General features: G+C 40.9%; 1 protein-coding gene across 8 annotated transcripts in view; it reads right to left on the reverse strand.

Moving 5' to 3' along the window:
* The window catches only part of LOC126236910 (delta(3,5)-Delta(2,4)-dienoyl-CoA isomerase, mitochondrial), a 73,969-nt gene that overhangs the window by 44,284 nt on the left and 10,051 nt on the right, over positions 1–19,634 (reverse strand). For all 8 annotated transcript variants that reach the window (XM_049946563.1, XM_049946558.1, XM_049946559.1 and 5 more), the window contains exons 3-4: positions 15,405–15,493; positions 5,023–5,150 (exon numbers count right to left, since the gene is read on the reverse strand). In XM_049946563.1, coding sequence (XP_049802520.1) covers positions 5,023–5,150; positions 15,405–15,493 — 217 coding nt within the window. The remainder of the gene's footprint in view (positions 1–5,022; positions 5,151–15,404; positions 15,494–19,634) is intronic.

The following is a 19,634-nucleotide window of genomic DNA, read 5'->3' on the forward strand; positions in this document are numbered from 1 at the left end:
AAAGGTCAGGGGCAACCCATCATTGAATAATTTAAAAAACTGCAGATGCTTGTGAATGCAAAAAACTGCTTGCAGCCTGAAACAAAAAATGACTGCTGTTTCTAAAGGATAAACAATAAAAAAAATTCAAAAATGTTTTTGAACCCACTAAACATTAGAGAATTCATCCAGAAAATATAAATTTTTTCAGATATGGTCAAGCAACCAGTTATTTTTTTCCTGAACCACTTGGTATGGAATGACCCGGCAGGATTACTAACGGCAATGGATTTTCATCCTTCCATGGTGTTGTTATGACTGTCCAGTCTCCACTGCAGCAGTAATTGAAAATTTGATTGATGTCAAGTATGGGGATTGTGATAGTCCTGTGTGTTAGCTTGATGACTTTTCAATGCACTTGTCATTAACAGATGTTGCCTAGGAGACTGCATAGCATCATATCCAACCTTCTTATAATCTTATTGTTCCTATGCCCAAACCAGCCTCAGGTTAAGTTTAGCCTCCTTTCCTGTGTATTACTCTCACTTTGTACCAAGATGTTTGCAGTACATTACTGAAAAATTCCTTCATTAAAAGATGGCTCTGCACGATATGCACAATGGCATGAGCAGTTTCTTAAAGGTACTATGATAACAACAAACAGTGTGAATTTTGCATATTCCAGAAACTGATTTTAATGTCAGAGATAAAAATTTGTCCAATTTAAAAATAAAACACCAATTAGATAGTCACAGGTATAGATTTAGCATGCAAATGTCCATAGGTCACATAATGTTATAAAAGCAGTTAACATTCCTCCTGTTCTGACTCCTAGTGTAATATAGTCAACTGTATTGCCTCTCAAAAGGGAGAATATTTACAAATACTCTCAAACTTACAAGGAATTCTCACAAACTTACTTGAGGCAGCATGTGGGTGAATAAAAAAATTGAAAAATGGGAGAGACTGTAAGGCCAAGCTGATCAGTGTATATAAGAAAGATGAATTTTGAGCAATTTAAAGTTGGGTCATTGGAGCGAAAGAACATAAGAAGAAGAGAGAAAAAGGTGGACACAATGTAGAGAGAAATGTGGGGGAGGGCTGGAAAAGCTGGAGCAGCTATTTTCCCCAACAGACCCAGTCAAGGGCCAGAAGATGATGATGTAAAGTAATGACTATCAATAAATAATTACTTTTCCAACATCTGTAATAATAATGGCATCCGTCCATCCTTGAGGGATGATGGTGTAGCATGCTTCGTTCAGAGTCTGCAGCATCTGCTGTGGCTAAAACGTCCCACTCTAGAGTGGCAGTCCCTACTGCAGTTTGGACATGTGAAATTTGAGGGACTTCGCTTTGTCCTCTTCCTGATTTGTTCCTGTGTGCGTTCGTCCTCTGAGAGCTTGACGCCGTTGCGCACAGTTGCTTGCCACTTGACACGGTCATCTGCAATGCGTTCCCAGCGACTGATTGATTCTGGTCTTGGTCAGGTCTCTCTTGCAGACATCCTTGAAACGAAGAAGCGGTCGTCCCACTGGCCTCACATCCTCCTGAAGTTCTCCGTACAGCAGTTGTTTCGGTATCCGTTCAGGTTCCATGTGCCTGACATGTCCCCACCATCTTAGACGTCGATGACTCGGGAGTGCAAAGATGCTGGTTGTGGTTGCACGATGAAAGACTTTGGTGTTGGGTACTCTATCTCTCCAAGAGATCTGAAGGATCTTCCAGAGACAGCGGAGATGGAAGCTGTTGAGTCGAGATTCGTGTGAAGGGTGCTTATAGTGAAGGGTGCTTATAACACAAGCGTTGTAGACTTTTAATTTAGTTTTTGTGGTAAGCAATCCGTTGTTCCATACTCTGTTTTTCAATCTAGCCATGACAGATGATGCCTTTGCTATTCTGTTAGTAATTTCAGTGTCCATGGACACATGGATCCACATATTGTGGATCCCAAGTAGGTAAAGTCATCAACTATCTGGAGAGGATTGCCATCAATGCTGATGGATGGAAGGTTGGTAGTGCTCTGCACCATGATCTTAGTCTTTTGAAGGCTGATGAGTAGACCAAATTTTTCACAGGCATTTGATAATTTGTTGATTATATACTGCAGCTCATCGTCTGTGTTCGCTACTAGAGCTACATCGTCCGCATATAACAACTCACGGATAACAACTGTATTTACTTTGGTCTTGGCCTTGAGGCAAGCAATGTTGAAAAGATTTCCATCAGACCTCATATGTAGATACACTCCCTCCTCACAGTCTTCAAAGGCAAATCTGAGCAGAAGGGAAAAGAAAATCCCAAAGAATGTAAGAGCTAACACACACCCCTGTTTCACACCACTATTAACAGGGAATGCTTCTGATGTTTTACCGTTGAAGCAGATTGTTGATTGTGTTTTCTCATGGAAAGAGGCAATTAACTGTAGTAGTTTAGATGAGCATCCATTCTTCTGCAACAGTTTGAAAAGCCCATTTCTGCTCACTAAATCAAACGCTTTAACAAGGTCAATGAAAGCAATAAAAAGTGGCCTCTGCTGCTCATGACATTTCTCTTGTAGCTGTCTTAAGGAGAAGGTCATATCTACGGTTGATCGGCCGGGCCTGAAGCCACACAGATTCTGGGTAGATTCTGGAAGTTAAGATTTGTAATCGCATTAGGATGACTCTTGCATAAGCTTTCCTGGCTACACTTAGTAATGAAATGCCTCGGTAATTGTTACAGTCACTTCTGTTCCCTCTCTGTTTCTATAGAGTAACTATCCTCGAATTCCGCATACTCATCGGGACATAATCTTCTTCCCAACTGGTTGTGATAAGTGAATATAAATGTTTGAGAAGAACAGACTTGTTATACTTAATAACCTCTGCAGAGATCCCATCTTCACCTGGGGCCTTTCTGTTAGCAAGAGAATCTATTTCTCTACTAAGTTCTTCCATAGTAGGCATTGCATCTAGTTCTTCCATAACTGGCATTTGTTTGATGGCGTCACATGCATCCTTGCTAACTTCATTTCCGGCTGCATACAACTCGAGGTAGTGTTCAACCCAGCGTTCCATTTGTTTGCCTTCATCAGCAATGACTTCACCTGTCTTGGACTTCAGAGGAGCTGTTTTTCTGACAGTTGGTCCAATTGCTTTCTTAATACCATCGTACATTGCCTTAGCATCCCCAGAATCGGCCGCTTTCTGTATACCTGCACATAAATTCAGCCAGTAGTTATTTGTGCATCACCTGGATGTTTGCTGTGCCCTGTTCTTTGCTTTAAGTAGGTCATCATCTCGAGTTCTTTCATTTGGGTTTCTTTTGTAAGTGAGCAGGGCTTTCCGTTTAGCCTCAGTGACTGGTCCATTTCTTCCTAATTTTGCTTGTACCAGTCCTTATTTCTTTTTCCTTTTATTCCATAGGCCAATATTGCTGAGCTGTAGATTGCACCCGTGAGTTTTGCCCATTTCTTATCAACATTCCTTTCTGCTTGCACGTTTCCTGGGAGAGCACTTTCAAAATTACTGGCAAAATCCTGCTTTCTTTGTGTGTCATGAACATGATCTGTGTAGATACGGGGATGACCTCTCAGTTTAGCGTGGTGACATTTCTTAGAAGTGAGCCTCAATGTGCACGCCACCAGGGCATGGTCAGTGTTGCAATCAGCACTATGATAACTTCGTGTCAATAGCACATTTTTGAGACCAGTACGCCTAGCTATGACTAAGTCACGTTGATGCCAGTGATGAGAGTGCGGGTGTCTCCAAGACACCTTGTGCTGATCCTTAAGCTGGAAATATGTGTTTGTGATACAGAGTCCATAAAAGCAGCAAACTTCAAGCAGTCTCTGGCCATTTTCATTCATTTTTCCCACCCCATGATGTCCCAGGCAATTTGGCCATATGTCATTATCTGATCCAACTCTAGAATTAAAGTCCCCTAGAATATACAGTGTCTCAGTGCTAGGTACCTTGGCTATTCTGTCGCTAAGTAAATCATAAAACGGATCCTTCTCTTCCATGCTGGATGATAAGGTGGGAGCGTACACATTTAGGATGTTGACAGTGCCACTTGAGGAGCGTATTTTCGAAGCAGTAATTCGCTCTGTTCCACCGGATGGTGGCACAGTACAGTTCAGGACGGTGTTTTTAACAGTAAATCCTACGCCATGAAGTCTTGGCTCGTCTTGAGACTTCCCCTGCCAGAAGAATGTGTAACCCTCCCTGACAGAGCCCGCATCTGGAAGCTGCGTCTCCTGCAGTCCCGCGATGTCAACATTCAAATGATGGAGCTCTCTGTCAATTATGGCAGTCTTATGGATGTAATCAACCTCTTGGGCATCGTCAATGTACCTTGGACACATGGTCCTAACATTCCAGGTGGCAATACGAAATAGTGATTTCTTTGTTATTTCATTTTTGTTGTTGGTAGGTGTACTATATCAACCCGCTTGTCAAAGATTACTTCTAAGCTCCACACACCCCGTGAAGCAGGCGGATAGTGGTGGGACAGCACCTTATTGGCTGGGGGCTGCCCAGCTTGAGGCGGGCGGTAGCTGTCCAGTGAGATGCAATGATCTCTCCCACCGTCGGAAGTGGCCCCCGGCACTCGAGTCTTACGCCAATCAGACAGAGCTTATAACCGGTAACTACCTCTTCCCGTGTTGTGCCAAAGTCCTTGGACGTCGCTGAAGTGTCTTCTCCAGGACGCTACAAGCCTGAGCGATAAATATGAAGACTCGTGAGTTGCCCAATCATCAAGGTCTCCCTCTCGACCTAAATGATAATATCCAGAGGAAAGGCAAGCCAGTACGTCTGGTATCACTTTGATTGCAGGAGCTGCTGGAAGGGGACGTAGAGCGCCTTCCAACCGCCTTTGCGGCCCCACTCCGGATTTTCTTTCAGGGTTTTCTCCCTTAGCCCTCATCCCTCCCAAGACCAACCACAAGGCAGTGGTGTGTTAAGGTAATTACAGAAAGAAAAGGAATGGTAACTGAGGAGAGGGTAGGGAATAGGATATATAGGATATCTATGCAGCAAAGAAAAACAGCATACTAACCTTCTCAAGTGATGTAATGGCATCTTGGTACTTTTTAATAAAATTGGACAGAATTTTACAGCGACGTGCGACATCATCTTGTTCTGATATTGAAGCACCAATTTTGACCATAGAATTTAGATCAATGCCTGAAACAAATTTTAGCAAGAGAAGCAGTAGCAAAGCAGATCTTAATTTCAATTTTGATTGTAATCATCATCAGATATTTCACATATACTGCTGAATACAGCCTGCAGTTATTTTATTTCATTCCTGTCTTCAGTCATATGCATCCATGTTGCTCTTACATGTCTACAAATGTCCTCTACCCACCTTGTTACATCATCATCTCAATCTTTTCTTATCTCTTAAAGCAGCAAAGAATGTCTTTGGCTGATCTACCACTTTACGCTCCCGGGATTGAAATGACTCCTTACCCTCTCCCTTAAAACCCACATCCTTTCGTCTTTCCCTCTCCTTCCCTCTTTCCTGATGAAGCAACTGTGGGTTGCGAAAGCTTGATATTTGTGTGTGTGTTTTTTATTGTGTCTATCTACCAGCGCTTTCCCGTTTGGTAAGTCACAGCATCTTTTTTAATACATTAAGCAGTTTAATTGAAGTAGGCATGGTTTTATGACAAGTTAATTTCGTTGCTTAAACTGCTGCAAACCACTGAACCAATGTGTCCTGGGTGGTAGAGAAACACCCCCAGACATGGAAATGTTCAGTAGAGGAAATGCAGAAGCTAGATTGTGCTGGACATAAACATTTGATCCATTGATGTGCTTGTTCTCTTGGGATAAATCTATCAAAGTGTCTGTGACCATCATAGCTACCAAGTCTTCTGCAGCCAGACAATGTATGGAAATGTGGATGGACAAATGGAAGCCATATGTAAATATTGTAACAAAGCTATAACATTATGCGCTGGCATTGCAACTGTCAGCATCTCAATGAATGTCAGGTAGATGCATAACTTAATACATGTCTGGTATTGTCACAACCTACAACAAGAAAGAAAAAGCAGCAGTTGGAAATAGAAGCTGGAAGGAATAGTGTTGAGACTATGCCTTCTGCATCAGCAAGTATGTCAGTCTGTAGATATGTTTAAGCTGACTGATGTACTGTTGCCATTCAGTCTATAGCTGTTACAGATGAATAAGTTGCTAAAGATGTGCTAAAGCAGTGTATGTGACAGGTGTACCTCTTTTAATGTTAAAAACTACACACTGGCAAGATTCCTTGAAGAAGATACGACCTTATTATGAGGCACCAACACACCATGCACTTGCCCAATATTGTCAAGATATACCAATGATGTTATCAATGAGATAGGCAATGGAAAGTTTGCTGCTGTTATAACAAGAAATGCTCAAAATATGCTGGCTGTGAGTAACATTTCATGCTAATTATATCTATACATTGCCAGCATAGGCTGTGCAACATGAACACCATCAATCTATTGAAGAAAAATGTTATTGCCCTGGAAGTACTTCATAATCTCAATTGTGCTGGTAAAAGATAATTAAATCTTTGAAGTTCTCAGTGCAATTCTGGAAGCTAAAAGGAAAGAGAAATATGGTATGTCACCCTGCCACACTCAAACTTCTATCTGGAATGCGATGGTCTGATGTAGAAATATTTTTTGACAGGTTGTTAAAGGACAGGGAAGATATACTTGGAACAAATTATTGTTCTAGTTCGCACATCAACAAGGCCATGAAGACTGCAGTGCCAGAAGATGAGAGACAGCATATACCGGAAGAGGCTTCACAGTTAATGGCACTGTAAATACGAGCAGAAACAAATAATACTGTTTTGTCAGAAGTTCACGAGTATTTTTATTGTAATTTCATCAACATAGATGCAGTGCTAAAGGAGAGTCAGATATGAAATGTACAAAAAAATTTACATGCGACACTATCCATGCAGTAGCAAACATTCAATACCCACAGTTTAAGAGAGCAGTTCTTACTATGGAAAGTCAAGAAAAGTACTATATAGCAACACTAAATACACTCTAAGACAAATATGATGCATGACGGAGGATTATCCGAATGGGACAGAAATTGGTACCTGTTACGTACATGTACAGACAGAGAAATAATACATTTTCAGGAAAGTTGGATGATTTATGCAAGTGAAAGAGCTTCAAAAATTGAGCACAAGTCAATTACACTTGATCCACCTCCAGCCCTTATGCCATCAGTTATTCAGCTTGACATTGATTGATAGGTGGTGTTGGATGTCCTCCTAAGGGATATTGTGCCAAATTCTGTCCAACTGGTGTGTTAGAGTGTAAAAACTTCTGAGGTGGTTGGAGGGTCCTGCCCATAATGCTCCAAACATTATCAACTGGGGAGAGATATAGCAACCTTGCTGGCCAAGGCAGTGTTTGGCAAGTATGAAGACAACCAATAGAAATTCTCATTATGTGTGAGCAGGCATTTTCTTGCTGAAATGTGAGAGCCCAAGATGGCTTTCCATGAAGTGCAACAAAACAGGGAACAAATATCATCAACATACTGCTGTACTATGAGGGTGCTGTGGATGACAACCGAAGGAGTCTGACTGCTATGAAATGAAATGATGCTCGCACTATCACTACTGGCTGTTGGGCCGTATGATGTGTGGGTGACAGGTTGGTATCCCACCACAGTCCACGGAATCTCCAGACACATCTTTGCTAGTCATCAGGGCTCATCACTAAAGACAATTTACTCCAGTCAATGAGATTCCAGGCTGAAAATGACCCGATCAGTGGTGGGAGACCAATCTGACGGTCGCCCACTAGACTGGCTCCAATACAGACAGGAAAAATTGTTTGTGCAGCCAATTCAACATTCTAAATAGATGCTGCATGAGACTGCAACAGATGGTGCCAAAGATTAGACTCAGATATCATGTACACAATAGTATTAAAATATTGTCTGCCATTATGAATGACAGTGGGTTAAAAACTGAACAGAAACAATTTCACACATTTGTAATTTTTTTTTCAGATGATAACAAATATAGGCTTTTTCTGTCTATTCTCCTTGTCTTTTCAAAACAAATACAGTTGGCATTTTATGGTTATTAGGTTACATGAAGAGCAGAAAATTTCATAGAAACCTCGCACACATGCACCTATATGTTCTTTTCTACTCTTCACTCCCCCATCTTTTTCTTAAATCATCCAACCCCATGCGCCTCCCTTTCCCAGACACTCACTACAATCAAAATTGCTACTTGCCTTAGATTCAAGCTCACACTCTGATGAGCCAAAACATTACAGTCACTACCCACCACAAAATTGAACTACCTGCAGGCATTGCAGGCACGTGATGTGGTAAGGAACATATGTAAGCAGAGCAGAGAAGCATGGGGAACCATAGTAGCAATGATAAGGACCGCAAATGGGGAAATCCACTGACATCAGAGACTTTGACAAGGGCAGACTGTTAAGGCCTCATACCTGGGAATGAACAAATTTGAAAGGGTGAAGCTGATTATCTGTTCATGTGCTACTGTCGTGAACTTTTATGGAAAGTGGTTGAAGGAGAGTTAAACTGACTAGGCAACAAGCTTTTGGACTTCCACACTTCTTCCAAGAGCACAGGCGCATAGGCTTTCCTGCTCTGTAAACGAGGATATATGGCGATATGTGGCGTATTGATGACAGAGTATAATGCTGAGCAGGTCCAAGTGTTTCAGAGCACCCTATTCAGAACATATTGTTGAGTGTAGTGCTCTGCAGCAGACAACCCTTAAGTGTTTCCATGTTAACTCAACGACACTGTCAATTATGACTGCAGTGGGCAGAAGATTATTGAGGTTGGACTTTGGATCAATAGAAACATGTCTCCTGGTGAGATGAAGCACATTTCTAGATTCACCAGTCCAAATATCCGTGTCCAGATACAACGTGTTGCAGGAGAACACCTACTCAAAACACACAACATGCCATGGATGCTGGTGGAGTTGTATTATGTCATGGGGGACATAGACCTAAGTTTTCATGGACATACGGTACTAATTGAAGATACTGTGACAGATGTGGGGCTACACGAACATTATTGTGAACCACATTCATCCTTTCATGCTTGAAGTTTTCCACAATGGTGATGGAATCTTCCAGCAGCATAACTCTCTGTCTGAGAAGCACAATAGTGAATTCATGTTGCTGCTTCCACTGAATTCACCAGACCTGAACCCAATGGAACACATCAGGTGTGAGCTCCATGTCCACAAACCAGAAGTCCACAAACCAGAAGTCCACAAACCAGAAGTCCACAAACCAGAAGTCCACAAACCAGAAGTCCACAAACCAGAAGTCCACAAACCAGAAGTCCACAAACCAGAAGTCCACAAACCAGAAGTCCACAAACCAGAAGTCCACAAACCAGAAGTCCACAAACCAGAAGTCCACAAACCAGAAGTCCACAAACCAGAAGTCCACAAACCAGAAGTCCACAAACCAGAAGTCCACAAACCAGAAGTCCACAAACCAGAAGTCCACAAACCAGAAGTCCACAATTTATGGGAAATGTGTGACCTGGGTGTAGGTATCTAGTGCAACGTACCTCCAGAAACCTAGCAAGGACTTGTCAAATCCAAGCCCACAGAAACACTGCAGTATTTCATTCCAAATGTGGAGCAACACACTAGTTAGCAGGTGCTGATCAATTTATGTCCAAGTTATGTAGAAAGATTTTTACAGGGGCACAAAAGTTGATTATTTGTGTGATAGGAAAACTTGTTGCTAACGGTAACCTATTTTAAGCAGCTCAGAAGAATTTTGTTCACCAAATTCATGGTCACAGTTCTCCTTTTATGCACAAGTACTTCCTCTAGATGGGATGAGAGTAACACTGCAGTAACTACGTGGTTTGGTACACTCCTTTTTAGGCTTTAATGTAGGAATCATTATTGCATTTTCATACTGTCTGCAACAACAGTTTTTATTTGTATAATTCCAGTTTCCATTAGAAGAACACATTTTTATGTGCGTCTGCATTGTTCGAGATGATGTTTAATCTCCTTGCATCTACAGCTCCATAGAGAGCCTAAAACACTTGACATTGCTTGCTGATGGAAATATGTGAGCAAACCTATCACTGCTTGTGATGCACCAGTAGTTGTGGTCGTCAGGATACACTCTCAGTACGACATAAAAGTCTCCAGCTCTTGGCTGCGATACGAGTACACCTACACAGTGGCAAGTTAAGTGGTTTATCCTTTTCTGTGTTTTCCACATAGTAAATTTATTAAATTTCGTGTGTATGTGTCTCTTTTTAAGAGTGTTAATCTTGCATTTTTGTAAGTGTATATTCATTCAGTCTGTAGCACATTAGTTTCTCATTTGTTTTGTTTTGAAAGCAACCATCCATTCATTTAGTAAGCCAGTCAGTCAAGCTACGGGTCTTGACTGTGATACAAACGTGTCTAAAGAGTTGCAAGTTAAGTGTTTATCCTCTTCTGTGTTTTCCACGTAGTATATTTATTAAATTTCTTGCCTGTGTCTCTGTTTAAGAGCGTTAATCTTGCGTTTTTGTAAGTGTCAATTCATTCAGTCTTTAGCACAATAGTTGCTCACTGAACAGCCAGCTACATAGTTCTTTAACGTATCATTGCCTATTGGTGATACATCAGGAGGGTAGCGAGTCGCATATCTAGGATTGTCTGCTTTTATAGTTCACTTCTTCAGTTAGCCTTGCTAGGATGTGTGGATGCTGTGTGCGGACGCAGGAGGAGTTGGCCACAGTTCGCGAACAGCTGAACGTGCTGTTGGCTATGGTCAGTCACCATCAGGCTACTGCCTCAGGGTGTAGCAGTGGCAGAGAATCTCGCACATCAGATGGGACACCTCAGGTGTCACTAGTTTTCTCACGAGCTCAGCTTCTGAGGCACCTCCTAGTGCACACAACATGGTGGATCCACCCTCACAGCAGGGTGAGTGGCGGGTGGTAACGCGTTCGCGTTGCTTGAGGCAGAGGGCCAATGTGGACTGGCCGCCTGACCACTCCTTCAGCAGGGTCAAAGCAGGCACATGGGGGAGGGGTGTATTGATTATTGGGTGCTGCAATATTAGGCGCAATATGGAGCCACTGAGGAAGCTAGTGTTCAGGGATGGCAAAAAAGCCACTGTATGTCTGCCAGGGGGCCTCATCCAAGATGTGGAAGCAGCCTTGTTGGTGGCTATCAAGCATGCAGGGTGCAGTCTTCTGCAAGTTGTGGCTCGCATTGGCACCGATGACAACTGTCGCCTGGGTTCTGAGGCAATCCTCAGTTGATACAGGCGACTGGCAGAGGTGGTGAAAAGTGCTACCCTTGCCCACGGGGTGCAAGTGGAGCTTGCAATTTGCATCATCACTTCTAGAGTTGACTGGGGTCCTTTGGTTTGGAGCCAACTGGAGGGTCTCAGCCAAAGGCTTCGTCGACTCTGTGATGGTCTTTGCTGTGGATTCCTGGACCTGCGTTACCATGTGGGGATTTACAGGACTCCCCTTGATAGGTCAGAGGTGCACTACACAAATGAAGCAGCTACTTAGGTAGCAGAGTACTTGTGGAATGCATATGAGGGTTTTTATAGGCCAGGCGGTAGTTTGAGGTACTATGATGAACACTCGCCAGTCAATTAACAGCAAGGGAAGTCAAACAGCATTCAGAATAACGACACTTTGACTGTCAAAATTTTATCAGTAAACTGTCAAAGTATTTGTAATAAAGTTCCTGAATTTACTGTCGTACACGAAAGTTCTCACACTCACATTATTCTGGGGACTGAGCTGGCTGAAACCTGAAGTAGAAAGCTCGGGAATATTTAACGAGTCGTGGAACATACATCGGAAACACAGATTAGAGGCCATAGGAGGTGGAGTTTGCATTGCAGTTGACAAAAATATTATCTCTATTGAGGTCGGAGTTGAGTGTGGTCATGTGTAACAGGTATAGGTGAAACAAAGTTAATTGTTGGATATTTTTACCGGTCACCCGATTCTGCTGTGGCAGTTCTAGAGTTATTCAAAGAAAGTCTAAGGTCAATAGCGCGTAAATAGTCAGACCATGCAATACTACTTGGAGGTAGCTTTAACCTGCCGAGTTGGATTGGGATGTCCATGGATTCATTGCAGGGAGTGCAGACATACAATCATATGAAATACTGCGAACACGTTTTCTGAAAATTGTCTTGAGCAGCTAGCTCAACAGCCCACATGCAATGGAAATATCTTAGACCTTGCAGCTACAAATATGCCAGATCTTATCGATAATGTCAGTACAGAATTAGGGATGAGCCATCAGGATGTCATTATAGCAACTACGATTACGAAAGTTAATAAACCAGCCAAGAATAGGAGAGTGTTTTTGCTAGATAGAGCAGATAAGCAGTCATTGGCATCTTATTGAGACAGTGAATTGGCATCACTTAGTACAAGTAAGATGGATGTAGAGGAATTATGGGCAAAGTTTAAGCAGATTGTAAATCGATGTCTGGAGAGCTAAGTGCCTGATATATGCATAAAGGACGGAAAATACCCACCATGGTTTAATAACAAAACATGTAAGACGCTGAGGAAGCAGAGGCTGTTGCACTCTAGGTTCAAAATGGGACACACAAATGACAAGCGAAGGTTAGTAGAGATTCATGAGTCTGTGAAAATATCTATGCGTGAAGCATACAATAACTGCCACCGTCACACCTTAGCAAAAGATCTGGCAGAGTACCCGAGAAAATTCTGGTTGTATGTAAAATCACTAAGTGGGTCTAAGGCTTCCATGTAGTCTCTTCTTGACCATTCTGGTATGGCAGTTGAAGATAACAAAATGAAAGCCGAAGTTTTAAATTTCACGTTCAAGAAATCATTCACACAGGCAAACTGTATAAACATACAACATCAAAGCAACTCAAAGGAATGCTGCTAGATTTGTTACCGGAAGGTTAAAAGAAACTTAAGTGTTACGGAGATGCTTCTGGAACTCAAATGGGAATCCCTAGAGGGAAGGTGGCATTCTTTTCAGGAAACACTATTGAGAAAATTTAGAGAACCGGCATATGAAGATGACTGCCAAACAATTGTGCACCTGCCAACAAACATGCTTAAGGACCATGAAGATAAGATACTAGAAATTAGGGCTCATACGGAGGCGTACAGACAGTCATTTTTCCCTCACTCTGTGAGTGGAACAGGAGGGGAAATGACAAGTAGAGGTACAGGGTACCACACACCTTACGGTGGCTTGTGAAGTGTCGATGTAGATGCAGATATGTATCACTCCAGAGGAGTTATGTGTATCTTTACATCTAATTACTGATGAATGATACACTTGAGAATTATACAATAAGATCTCATACATAGAAGTGCAAATATTGTGTGGGGATTATTATTATTTAATGTGCTGAGCTCTATCAAAGGACGATGTGATTTTTCAACATGTGACAGCAATTACAGTGACTTCACAAAAGGAAATACCTGCTCGAACATGGAAATAATTATATCATGGACTGCCAATCTGCCTTGGATATTCATTGCATTCCGAAGCATAGAGAGAAACAGTTGAAACTTGTAAAAAAATTAGAATTGTAATTAATCTTTGACATTCTTGCTGATTATGATTCCAAGTTCAGATATGATATCCAGAATCAAGAAAGTGGTTGCATGGCAAGTTTATGTATGTTTCATGAAGAGAATACAAACATTATCAATACTTCTGAAATCTCAAAGTTATTTGGTAGAGATTTAAGATGTGGTGTACCAGTTTTTAACTGCAATGGAAGTACAGGTGAATCAGGAGTCCGATATGAACCATCATAGTCAAGAAGAAAAGGTTAAGAATGACAATTTACATTAATCTATCATGCCAGATCTAATCAAGCATTAGGCATGGATTTGCCATGCAGTTTGCCATAGATGGGAAACAAACACACCTGCAAAGTTCTGCACTGGTCTTATATTGTCATTTTAGCTAGATTAAGCTTGTCTCCTAAGAGTGTCAGAAAAAGTGAGTAAGTGGTTCATCTTAAGAACTTTAAATTAACCACATGGCTCTCATTTTTCATTAAAATGTGGGAGCCAGTTAATACTGTGGCTTGGCCTCATCTCGTACCCTTAGTCCCCAAAGTGGTAATAACACACGGGATTTTTTGACTGTTCATCCTGTTGTTATCAAGCTGGTAGAATCATCATCGTTGAGCCCTCAAAAGATGTGAAATTGATATCAGACTCTATTTTTGCCTTGCTTTTCATTCTTCAGTGTTTCCCTTTCTTTGAAGAACAATGTGGCATTTCTGAAGATAACAATGACGACGGATGAAGACGGAGGAGGAGGAGGAGGAGAAACACGATACCATCAACCATAATGTTATTAATGATCCGCACAATCTAGGTTTTGAATTAAATTGGCTACATTCATTTTGAATGGGCCATTCCACCTCCAGCCCTCAACAATTTATGAGAGCTGCAGAAAACCTAAACCTATACGGTTAGGAAGGGATTTAAACTTCTGAAAGTGAGTCCAGTGATTTAACAGCTGGATTACCTTGATTGTAGCAGCAGTTTTAAATGTGCACAAACTATTCAGATTCTCTGCCAACTAAAAATCTGGTAAGCTGGGCAAGGTTGTTATTAGCAAACAGCTGTTAAAAATATATCTACATCTGGTTGCATTTGTATTGTTAAAGGTTGTTTCGGGGGATTTGGGGGGGGGGGGGGGGGGGGGGAGTCTGTGGCTAAGCCATGTCTCCACAGTATCGTTCCTTATAGGACTGCTCAGTCTATGAGACATATGGCTGATTATATGAAATACAGCTGTCATATTGAAGGTGAGTGAGAAATTGCATGCTAACACAAGTTTTGGCTTCCCTTCTTGTATCTGTAGCCCACATCGAAATTTAGAGCTTTTAATATAAGTTTCTACCATTCTCATGAACCATTAAAAAAGAAGACATTTCATTCACTGAAATATGGAGCAGTCCATAATTACATGCAACAGTTGATATATCTCTGTGGACCTAACAAATAGTTGTCGGTTTTTTCATGACTGTCTTTTTTTATGTTCAGAGATAGAATACTAAAGCATTCTTAATCAACACAATCTTTCAATAAACACTCAAACTTAGCAAATAATGCCACTACAGCAAGGACTATGAACTTTTACTTATCTACTATATTATTGAGGCTGGCATTGCATTTTAAGATAATAATAAATAAAACTAGTGTTTCAAACATTCTTGATTAACATCATGAGAAAGAGTCTAGTTGGCTATCATATGAATAGTTACCCTATATGCTAGAGTTACTGTGAAGATACAAATTGTTCATTACTTGATTCCATTATGAATTAACACAAAAAACTCTAATTTTGAACTGTGTCCACAGAGTACACAAATACTGTAATTCCACAGTATTAAAAAATTTCAGTACCTGCAGTGAACAGCTTCCCTGCACCTGACAGAACAATAGCTCTGCAATCTGCATTCTGTCCCAAATCATTGAAACATTCTCCAAGGTTACTGAAATTTAATTTTAAAAGCTTGAGTAATAAATACTCTCAACCAAAATTATAGATTATGCATATTTAAATATGTTAACAGTGAGTATTAACTACTAATCCATTGCAAAAAAATTAAGCTAAGCTAAGAGAATCTGGAAATAGCACAGTATCTATAAATGATATAAATTACAGAAACTTTTTTTTCCCAGACTTATAACTCTCTCTCTCTCTCTCTCTCTCTCTCTCTCTCTCTCTCTCTCTCTCTCACTGGTGTCTTCCTTGACTCATTGCCATTCTGTATGCCTAATATGGTCCTTAATGCTGGAATCAGTATAATACTGTGTAGTGATTTTTTAATAGACTACCTCTTTCTTTGATTGCGAGATTAAAATAATCAACAGTATTCAATAACTGAATGGCTTGATTTGACTGAAGTACATAACTTGCTGCATTTTAGAAAGCAAAAAACACAAATGTGGCAACCACAATTATGTATTAGGATTGTCAGAGCTTTTTCGTACATTAGTTTGTGGTTGTATGTAATAGAATGCTTCCTGAAATTATTTTCACAGCATGCCCACTCTAAGTGGACCAAGACTCTTAAGTTCTGCCTTCCAGGGGAACATTCTAGACTTTACCATCCAGCCATGTCATACAGCCAGATTGGCAGAATAGGAAACTTCAGAGCACACAACTCTTCCGAGAACACTGCATTTCTTGGAATTTGCCAGGACAGGGAGGAGATACTGGCAGATTGACACTTTTAAACAGCCTATAAGACTTTCCTGGATGGCTGAGTCGAGAGACTGTTCAGTGTGAAAGAGAGGTCCAAGCTTGATTCCAAGCACAGTCAGTCATTCACTTACAGGCATGTGGAACAAGTCAAGTTATCTGAACGAGTCAAGCTACAAATTAAGAGGCAGAGATACACGTACATATTCTGTGTGCTTACATGGGTTCACGATCATGTCATCATCATAAAATGTGAAACCATCATCATCATCATCATCATCATGTTATCTGCTGTATTAGCAGGTCCTTTGCCTCTCCATTTTCTGCAATCCATTGCTTCCTTCTTAAGGCTGCTGTATGTTGTACCGTCCATCATGTCATCCAGTATCTGGAATCTCTTCCTTCCTCGCTTCCTTTTCCCTTCTACATAACCTTCTAAAACTGTTTTTATCAGTCCGTCATTCTTTCTTAATATATGCCCAATCCAATTTCTTTTTCTTCTCTTTATTACATCTAGTAACTGTCTTTTCTCTCCCACTCTTCACAGTATCTCTTCATTTTTTACTCTGTCCATCCAACTTATTCTTTCCATCTTCCGCCATGTCCAGATCTCAAAAGCCTCCAGCCTTTCTCTGTCCTTTTTCCTCATAGTCCATGTTTCAGCGCCATATAGAAGAACACTCCATACAAGACATTTTATGAGTCTCTTTCTGAGTTCTCTGTCCAGACCACTGCAGAAGATTCTCCTTTTCTTATAAAACGCCTCTTTTGCCATTGCTATCCTTGTTTTAATTTCTGTGGTGCACTTCCAGTCGGTGTCTGTCCTGCTTCCAAGATACTTAAAATTTTGCACCTGTTCTAGTGTTTCCCCTTTCAGCATAATTTTTATTTCCTCCTAGTGCCAATACTTTTGTTTTATTTGTGTTAATTTTCATTCCATATTTTTTTCTGTTAGTTGCAATGATGTCCACCAAATCCTGTAATTCTTTTCCCCTGTGGCTAGAAGGACCATGTCATCAGCAAATCGCAAACACCCTACTCTTCTTCCTCCAATTTCTACTCCTTTGTCATCTAATGAGCATTGGTCAATCATATTTTCCAAGTAGAGGTTGAAAAGAGTAGGTGATAAACAGCATCCTTGTCTTACTCCTTTTCCTAGTCTGATCCAGTTTGTACTTTCTCCTCTCACTTTAACTGAAAGTTTTTGATTAAGATATAATGAGTTTATAAGTCTTCTGGTTTTCCAGTCCACTCTCTTCTCCCTCATTATAGTCGCCAGCTTGTCCCAAACCACATTGTCAAATGCCTTTTCTAGATCGATGAAGCACATATATAGGTCTCTTCCTTTTTCAATAAACCTTTTTCCCAAGATTCGTAGGAGCCCTATTGCATCTCTGGTGCCCGTATTCCATCTAAAGCCAAACTGCTCCTCGCCAAGATTCTCCTCCATTACTTTTTCAAGTCTTTTATTAATTATTCTTAACATCACTTTGGCTGCATGTGAAATGAGGCTGATTGTCCTGTGCTCGCTGCATTTCTTGGTTCCTTGTTTTTTCGGTAATGGAATCATTACTGTTGTCAGAAAGTCCTCAGGCCATTCACCACTGTCATATATTTTATTACATAACCTCAATATTTCTCTTATTCCATCGTGGTTCAAGCATTTTAGTATTTCTCCCGGTATTGTATCTGTACCTACCGCTTTACCATTTTTCGTTGCAACTATGGCAGACTTTACTTCTTCCATTATGATGGTCGGTCCTTTCTCGTCATCACTTACACTGTTGTGTGATTCAAGTTCCAGAGTTTCTGGTTTGCTATTTGTGTCATACAGCTCTTTTATATACTCTTCCCATCTCTGGAGGACATCATCACGATCTTTGTACACTACCTCTTCGTCTTTACTCAAAATTTCCATAGCAGCACTTCCTGCTCTGTTTTGTACCCATGACAGTCTTTACTCCGTTGTATAGTAAGTCGTATCTTCCCTTCCTGTCCAGTTCTTCAATTTCATCACATTCCTCTTTTAGCCATTTTTTCCTAGCCTGCTCTGTTTCTCTTCGCAGTTCATTATTTAACCTTCGGTATATCTTTCTTGCATCTTCAGTGTTCTTGTTTTTCAATTTTCTTCTCTCCTCCATCTTGGAAATCATTTCTTGTGTGACCCATGGTTTTTTTGACCTTTTACATATCCTATATTTTGCTGTCCTGCTTTAATGATTCCTTCTTTCAGCATATTCCAGTACTTGTCTTTGTCTCGTAATGTGTTTAGAAAGTCCCGAGACAGCATTTCTGTAATTTGTTCTTTGTTGGATCTTATCTTCTCTAAATCCCACTTCTTCACCATGGTCGCCTTCTTCAGTTTTTTCATTCTTATTTCTATTTCTGCCATAAGTAAGTTGTGGTCACTATTAATATCTGCACCTGGTAATGCGTGCACCTTCTTGATTCCATTCCTGTATCTTTCTTCTACCAGTATAAAATTGATTTGGTTTCTGTATTTATCCCCTGGTGATTTCCAAGTGTAGAGCCTCCTCTTATGGTTCTTGAACCATGTGTTTGCCGCTATCAGCTGCCTTTCCCTGCAGAAGTCAATTAACCATTCACCTCTGTCATTTCTCTTTCCAAGACCATGACTGCCTACTATGTTTCCCTCTTTCTCTTCTCCCACAATGGCGTTCCAGTCTCTCATTACTATTTTGCAGCATTTTTATTTTCGTCCATTATTCTCTCTATTACATTGTATGTTTCCTCTACAATTTGGTCATCGTGTTCTGAAGTTGGCATATACACCTGGACAATCAGTAAATCTTTTTGTGCTCCTTTCAGCCTTACACCAATAACCCGATCATTTGCATAGTCTACATATTCCACACATTTAGCTAATTCCTTTGTCATAATCATTCCTACTCCGTTAATTCCTTTTTACTTCTCCTCCTGAGTAGTAGAATACATATTCCTCTGACTGCAACTCTCCATCTTACCTCAGGAACTCCTATGAGGTCCATATGATTCTTTTCCATCTCTCTTTTAAGGTTTTCTAGTTTTCCTGCTTGTAGCAGAGTTCTGACGTTCCAGGTACCAATCCTCATTTTGATTTTTTGCCTCCTTTCAAGTTGTTCCCCCCGGAGATCCGAATGGGGGACTATTTTACCTCCAGACACTGGTTTAACATGAGAGGAAGCCATTTTTTGTGCATAAAATGGAGACTGCATTATGCAAGGAAGATAATCTGCGGTGGTATTCTGTTGCCTTCCGCAGTTCTGGAGGCCACCCCTAACATGGGATACAGATGCCTTTTGCAGCCACCCGTTCCGGGTCAGACGCTGCATGAGAAGTATAAGTTGGAAAATGAAAGACCCCTTGCCCTCGAAACCTAATAGCGTCAGGGTCGGAAAAGAACAAGAGCTGGCCGAGGGTGGCCAGAT

This window comes from Schistocerca nitens, chromosome 2, assembly GCF_023898315.1.
Source record: "Schistocerca nitens isolate TAMUIC-IGC-003100 chromosome 2, iqSchNite1.1, whole genome shotgun sequence".
Taxonomy (NCBI): domain Eukaryota; kingdom Metazoa; phylum Arthropoda; class Insecta; order Orthoptera; family Acrididae; genus Schistocerca; species Schistocerca nitens.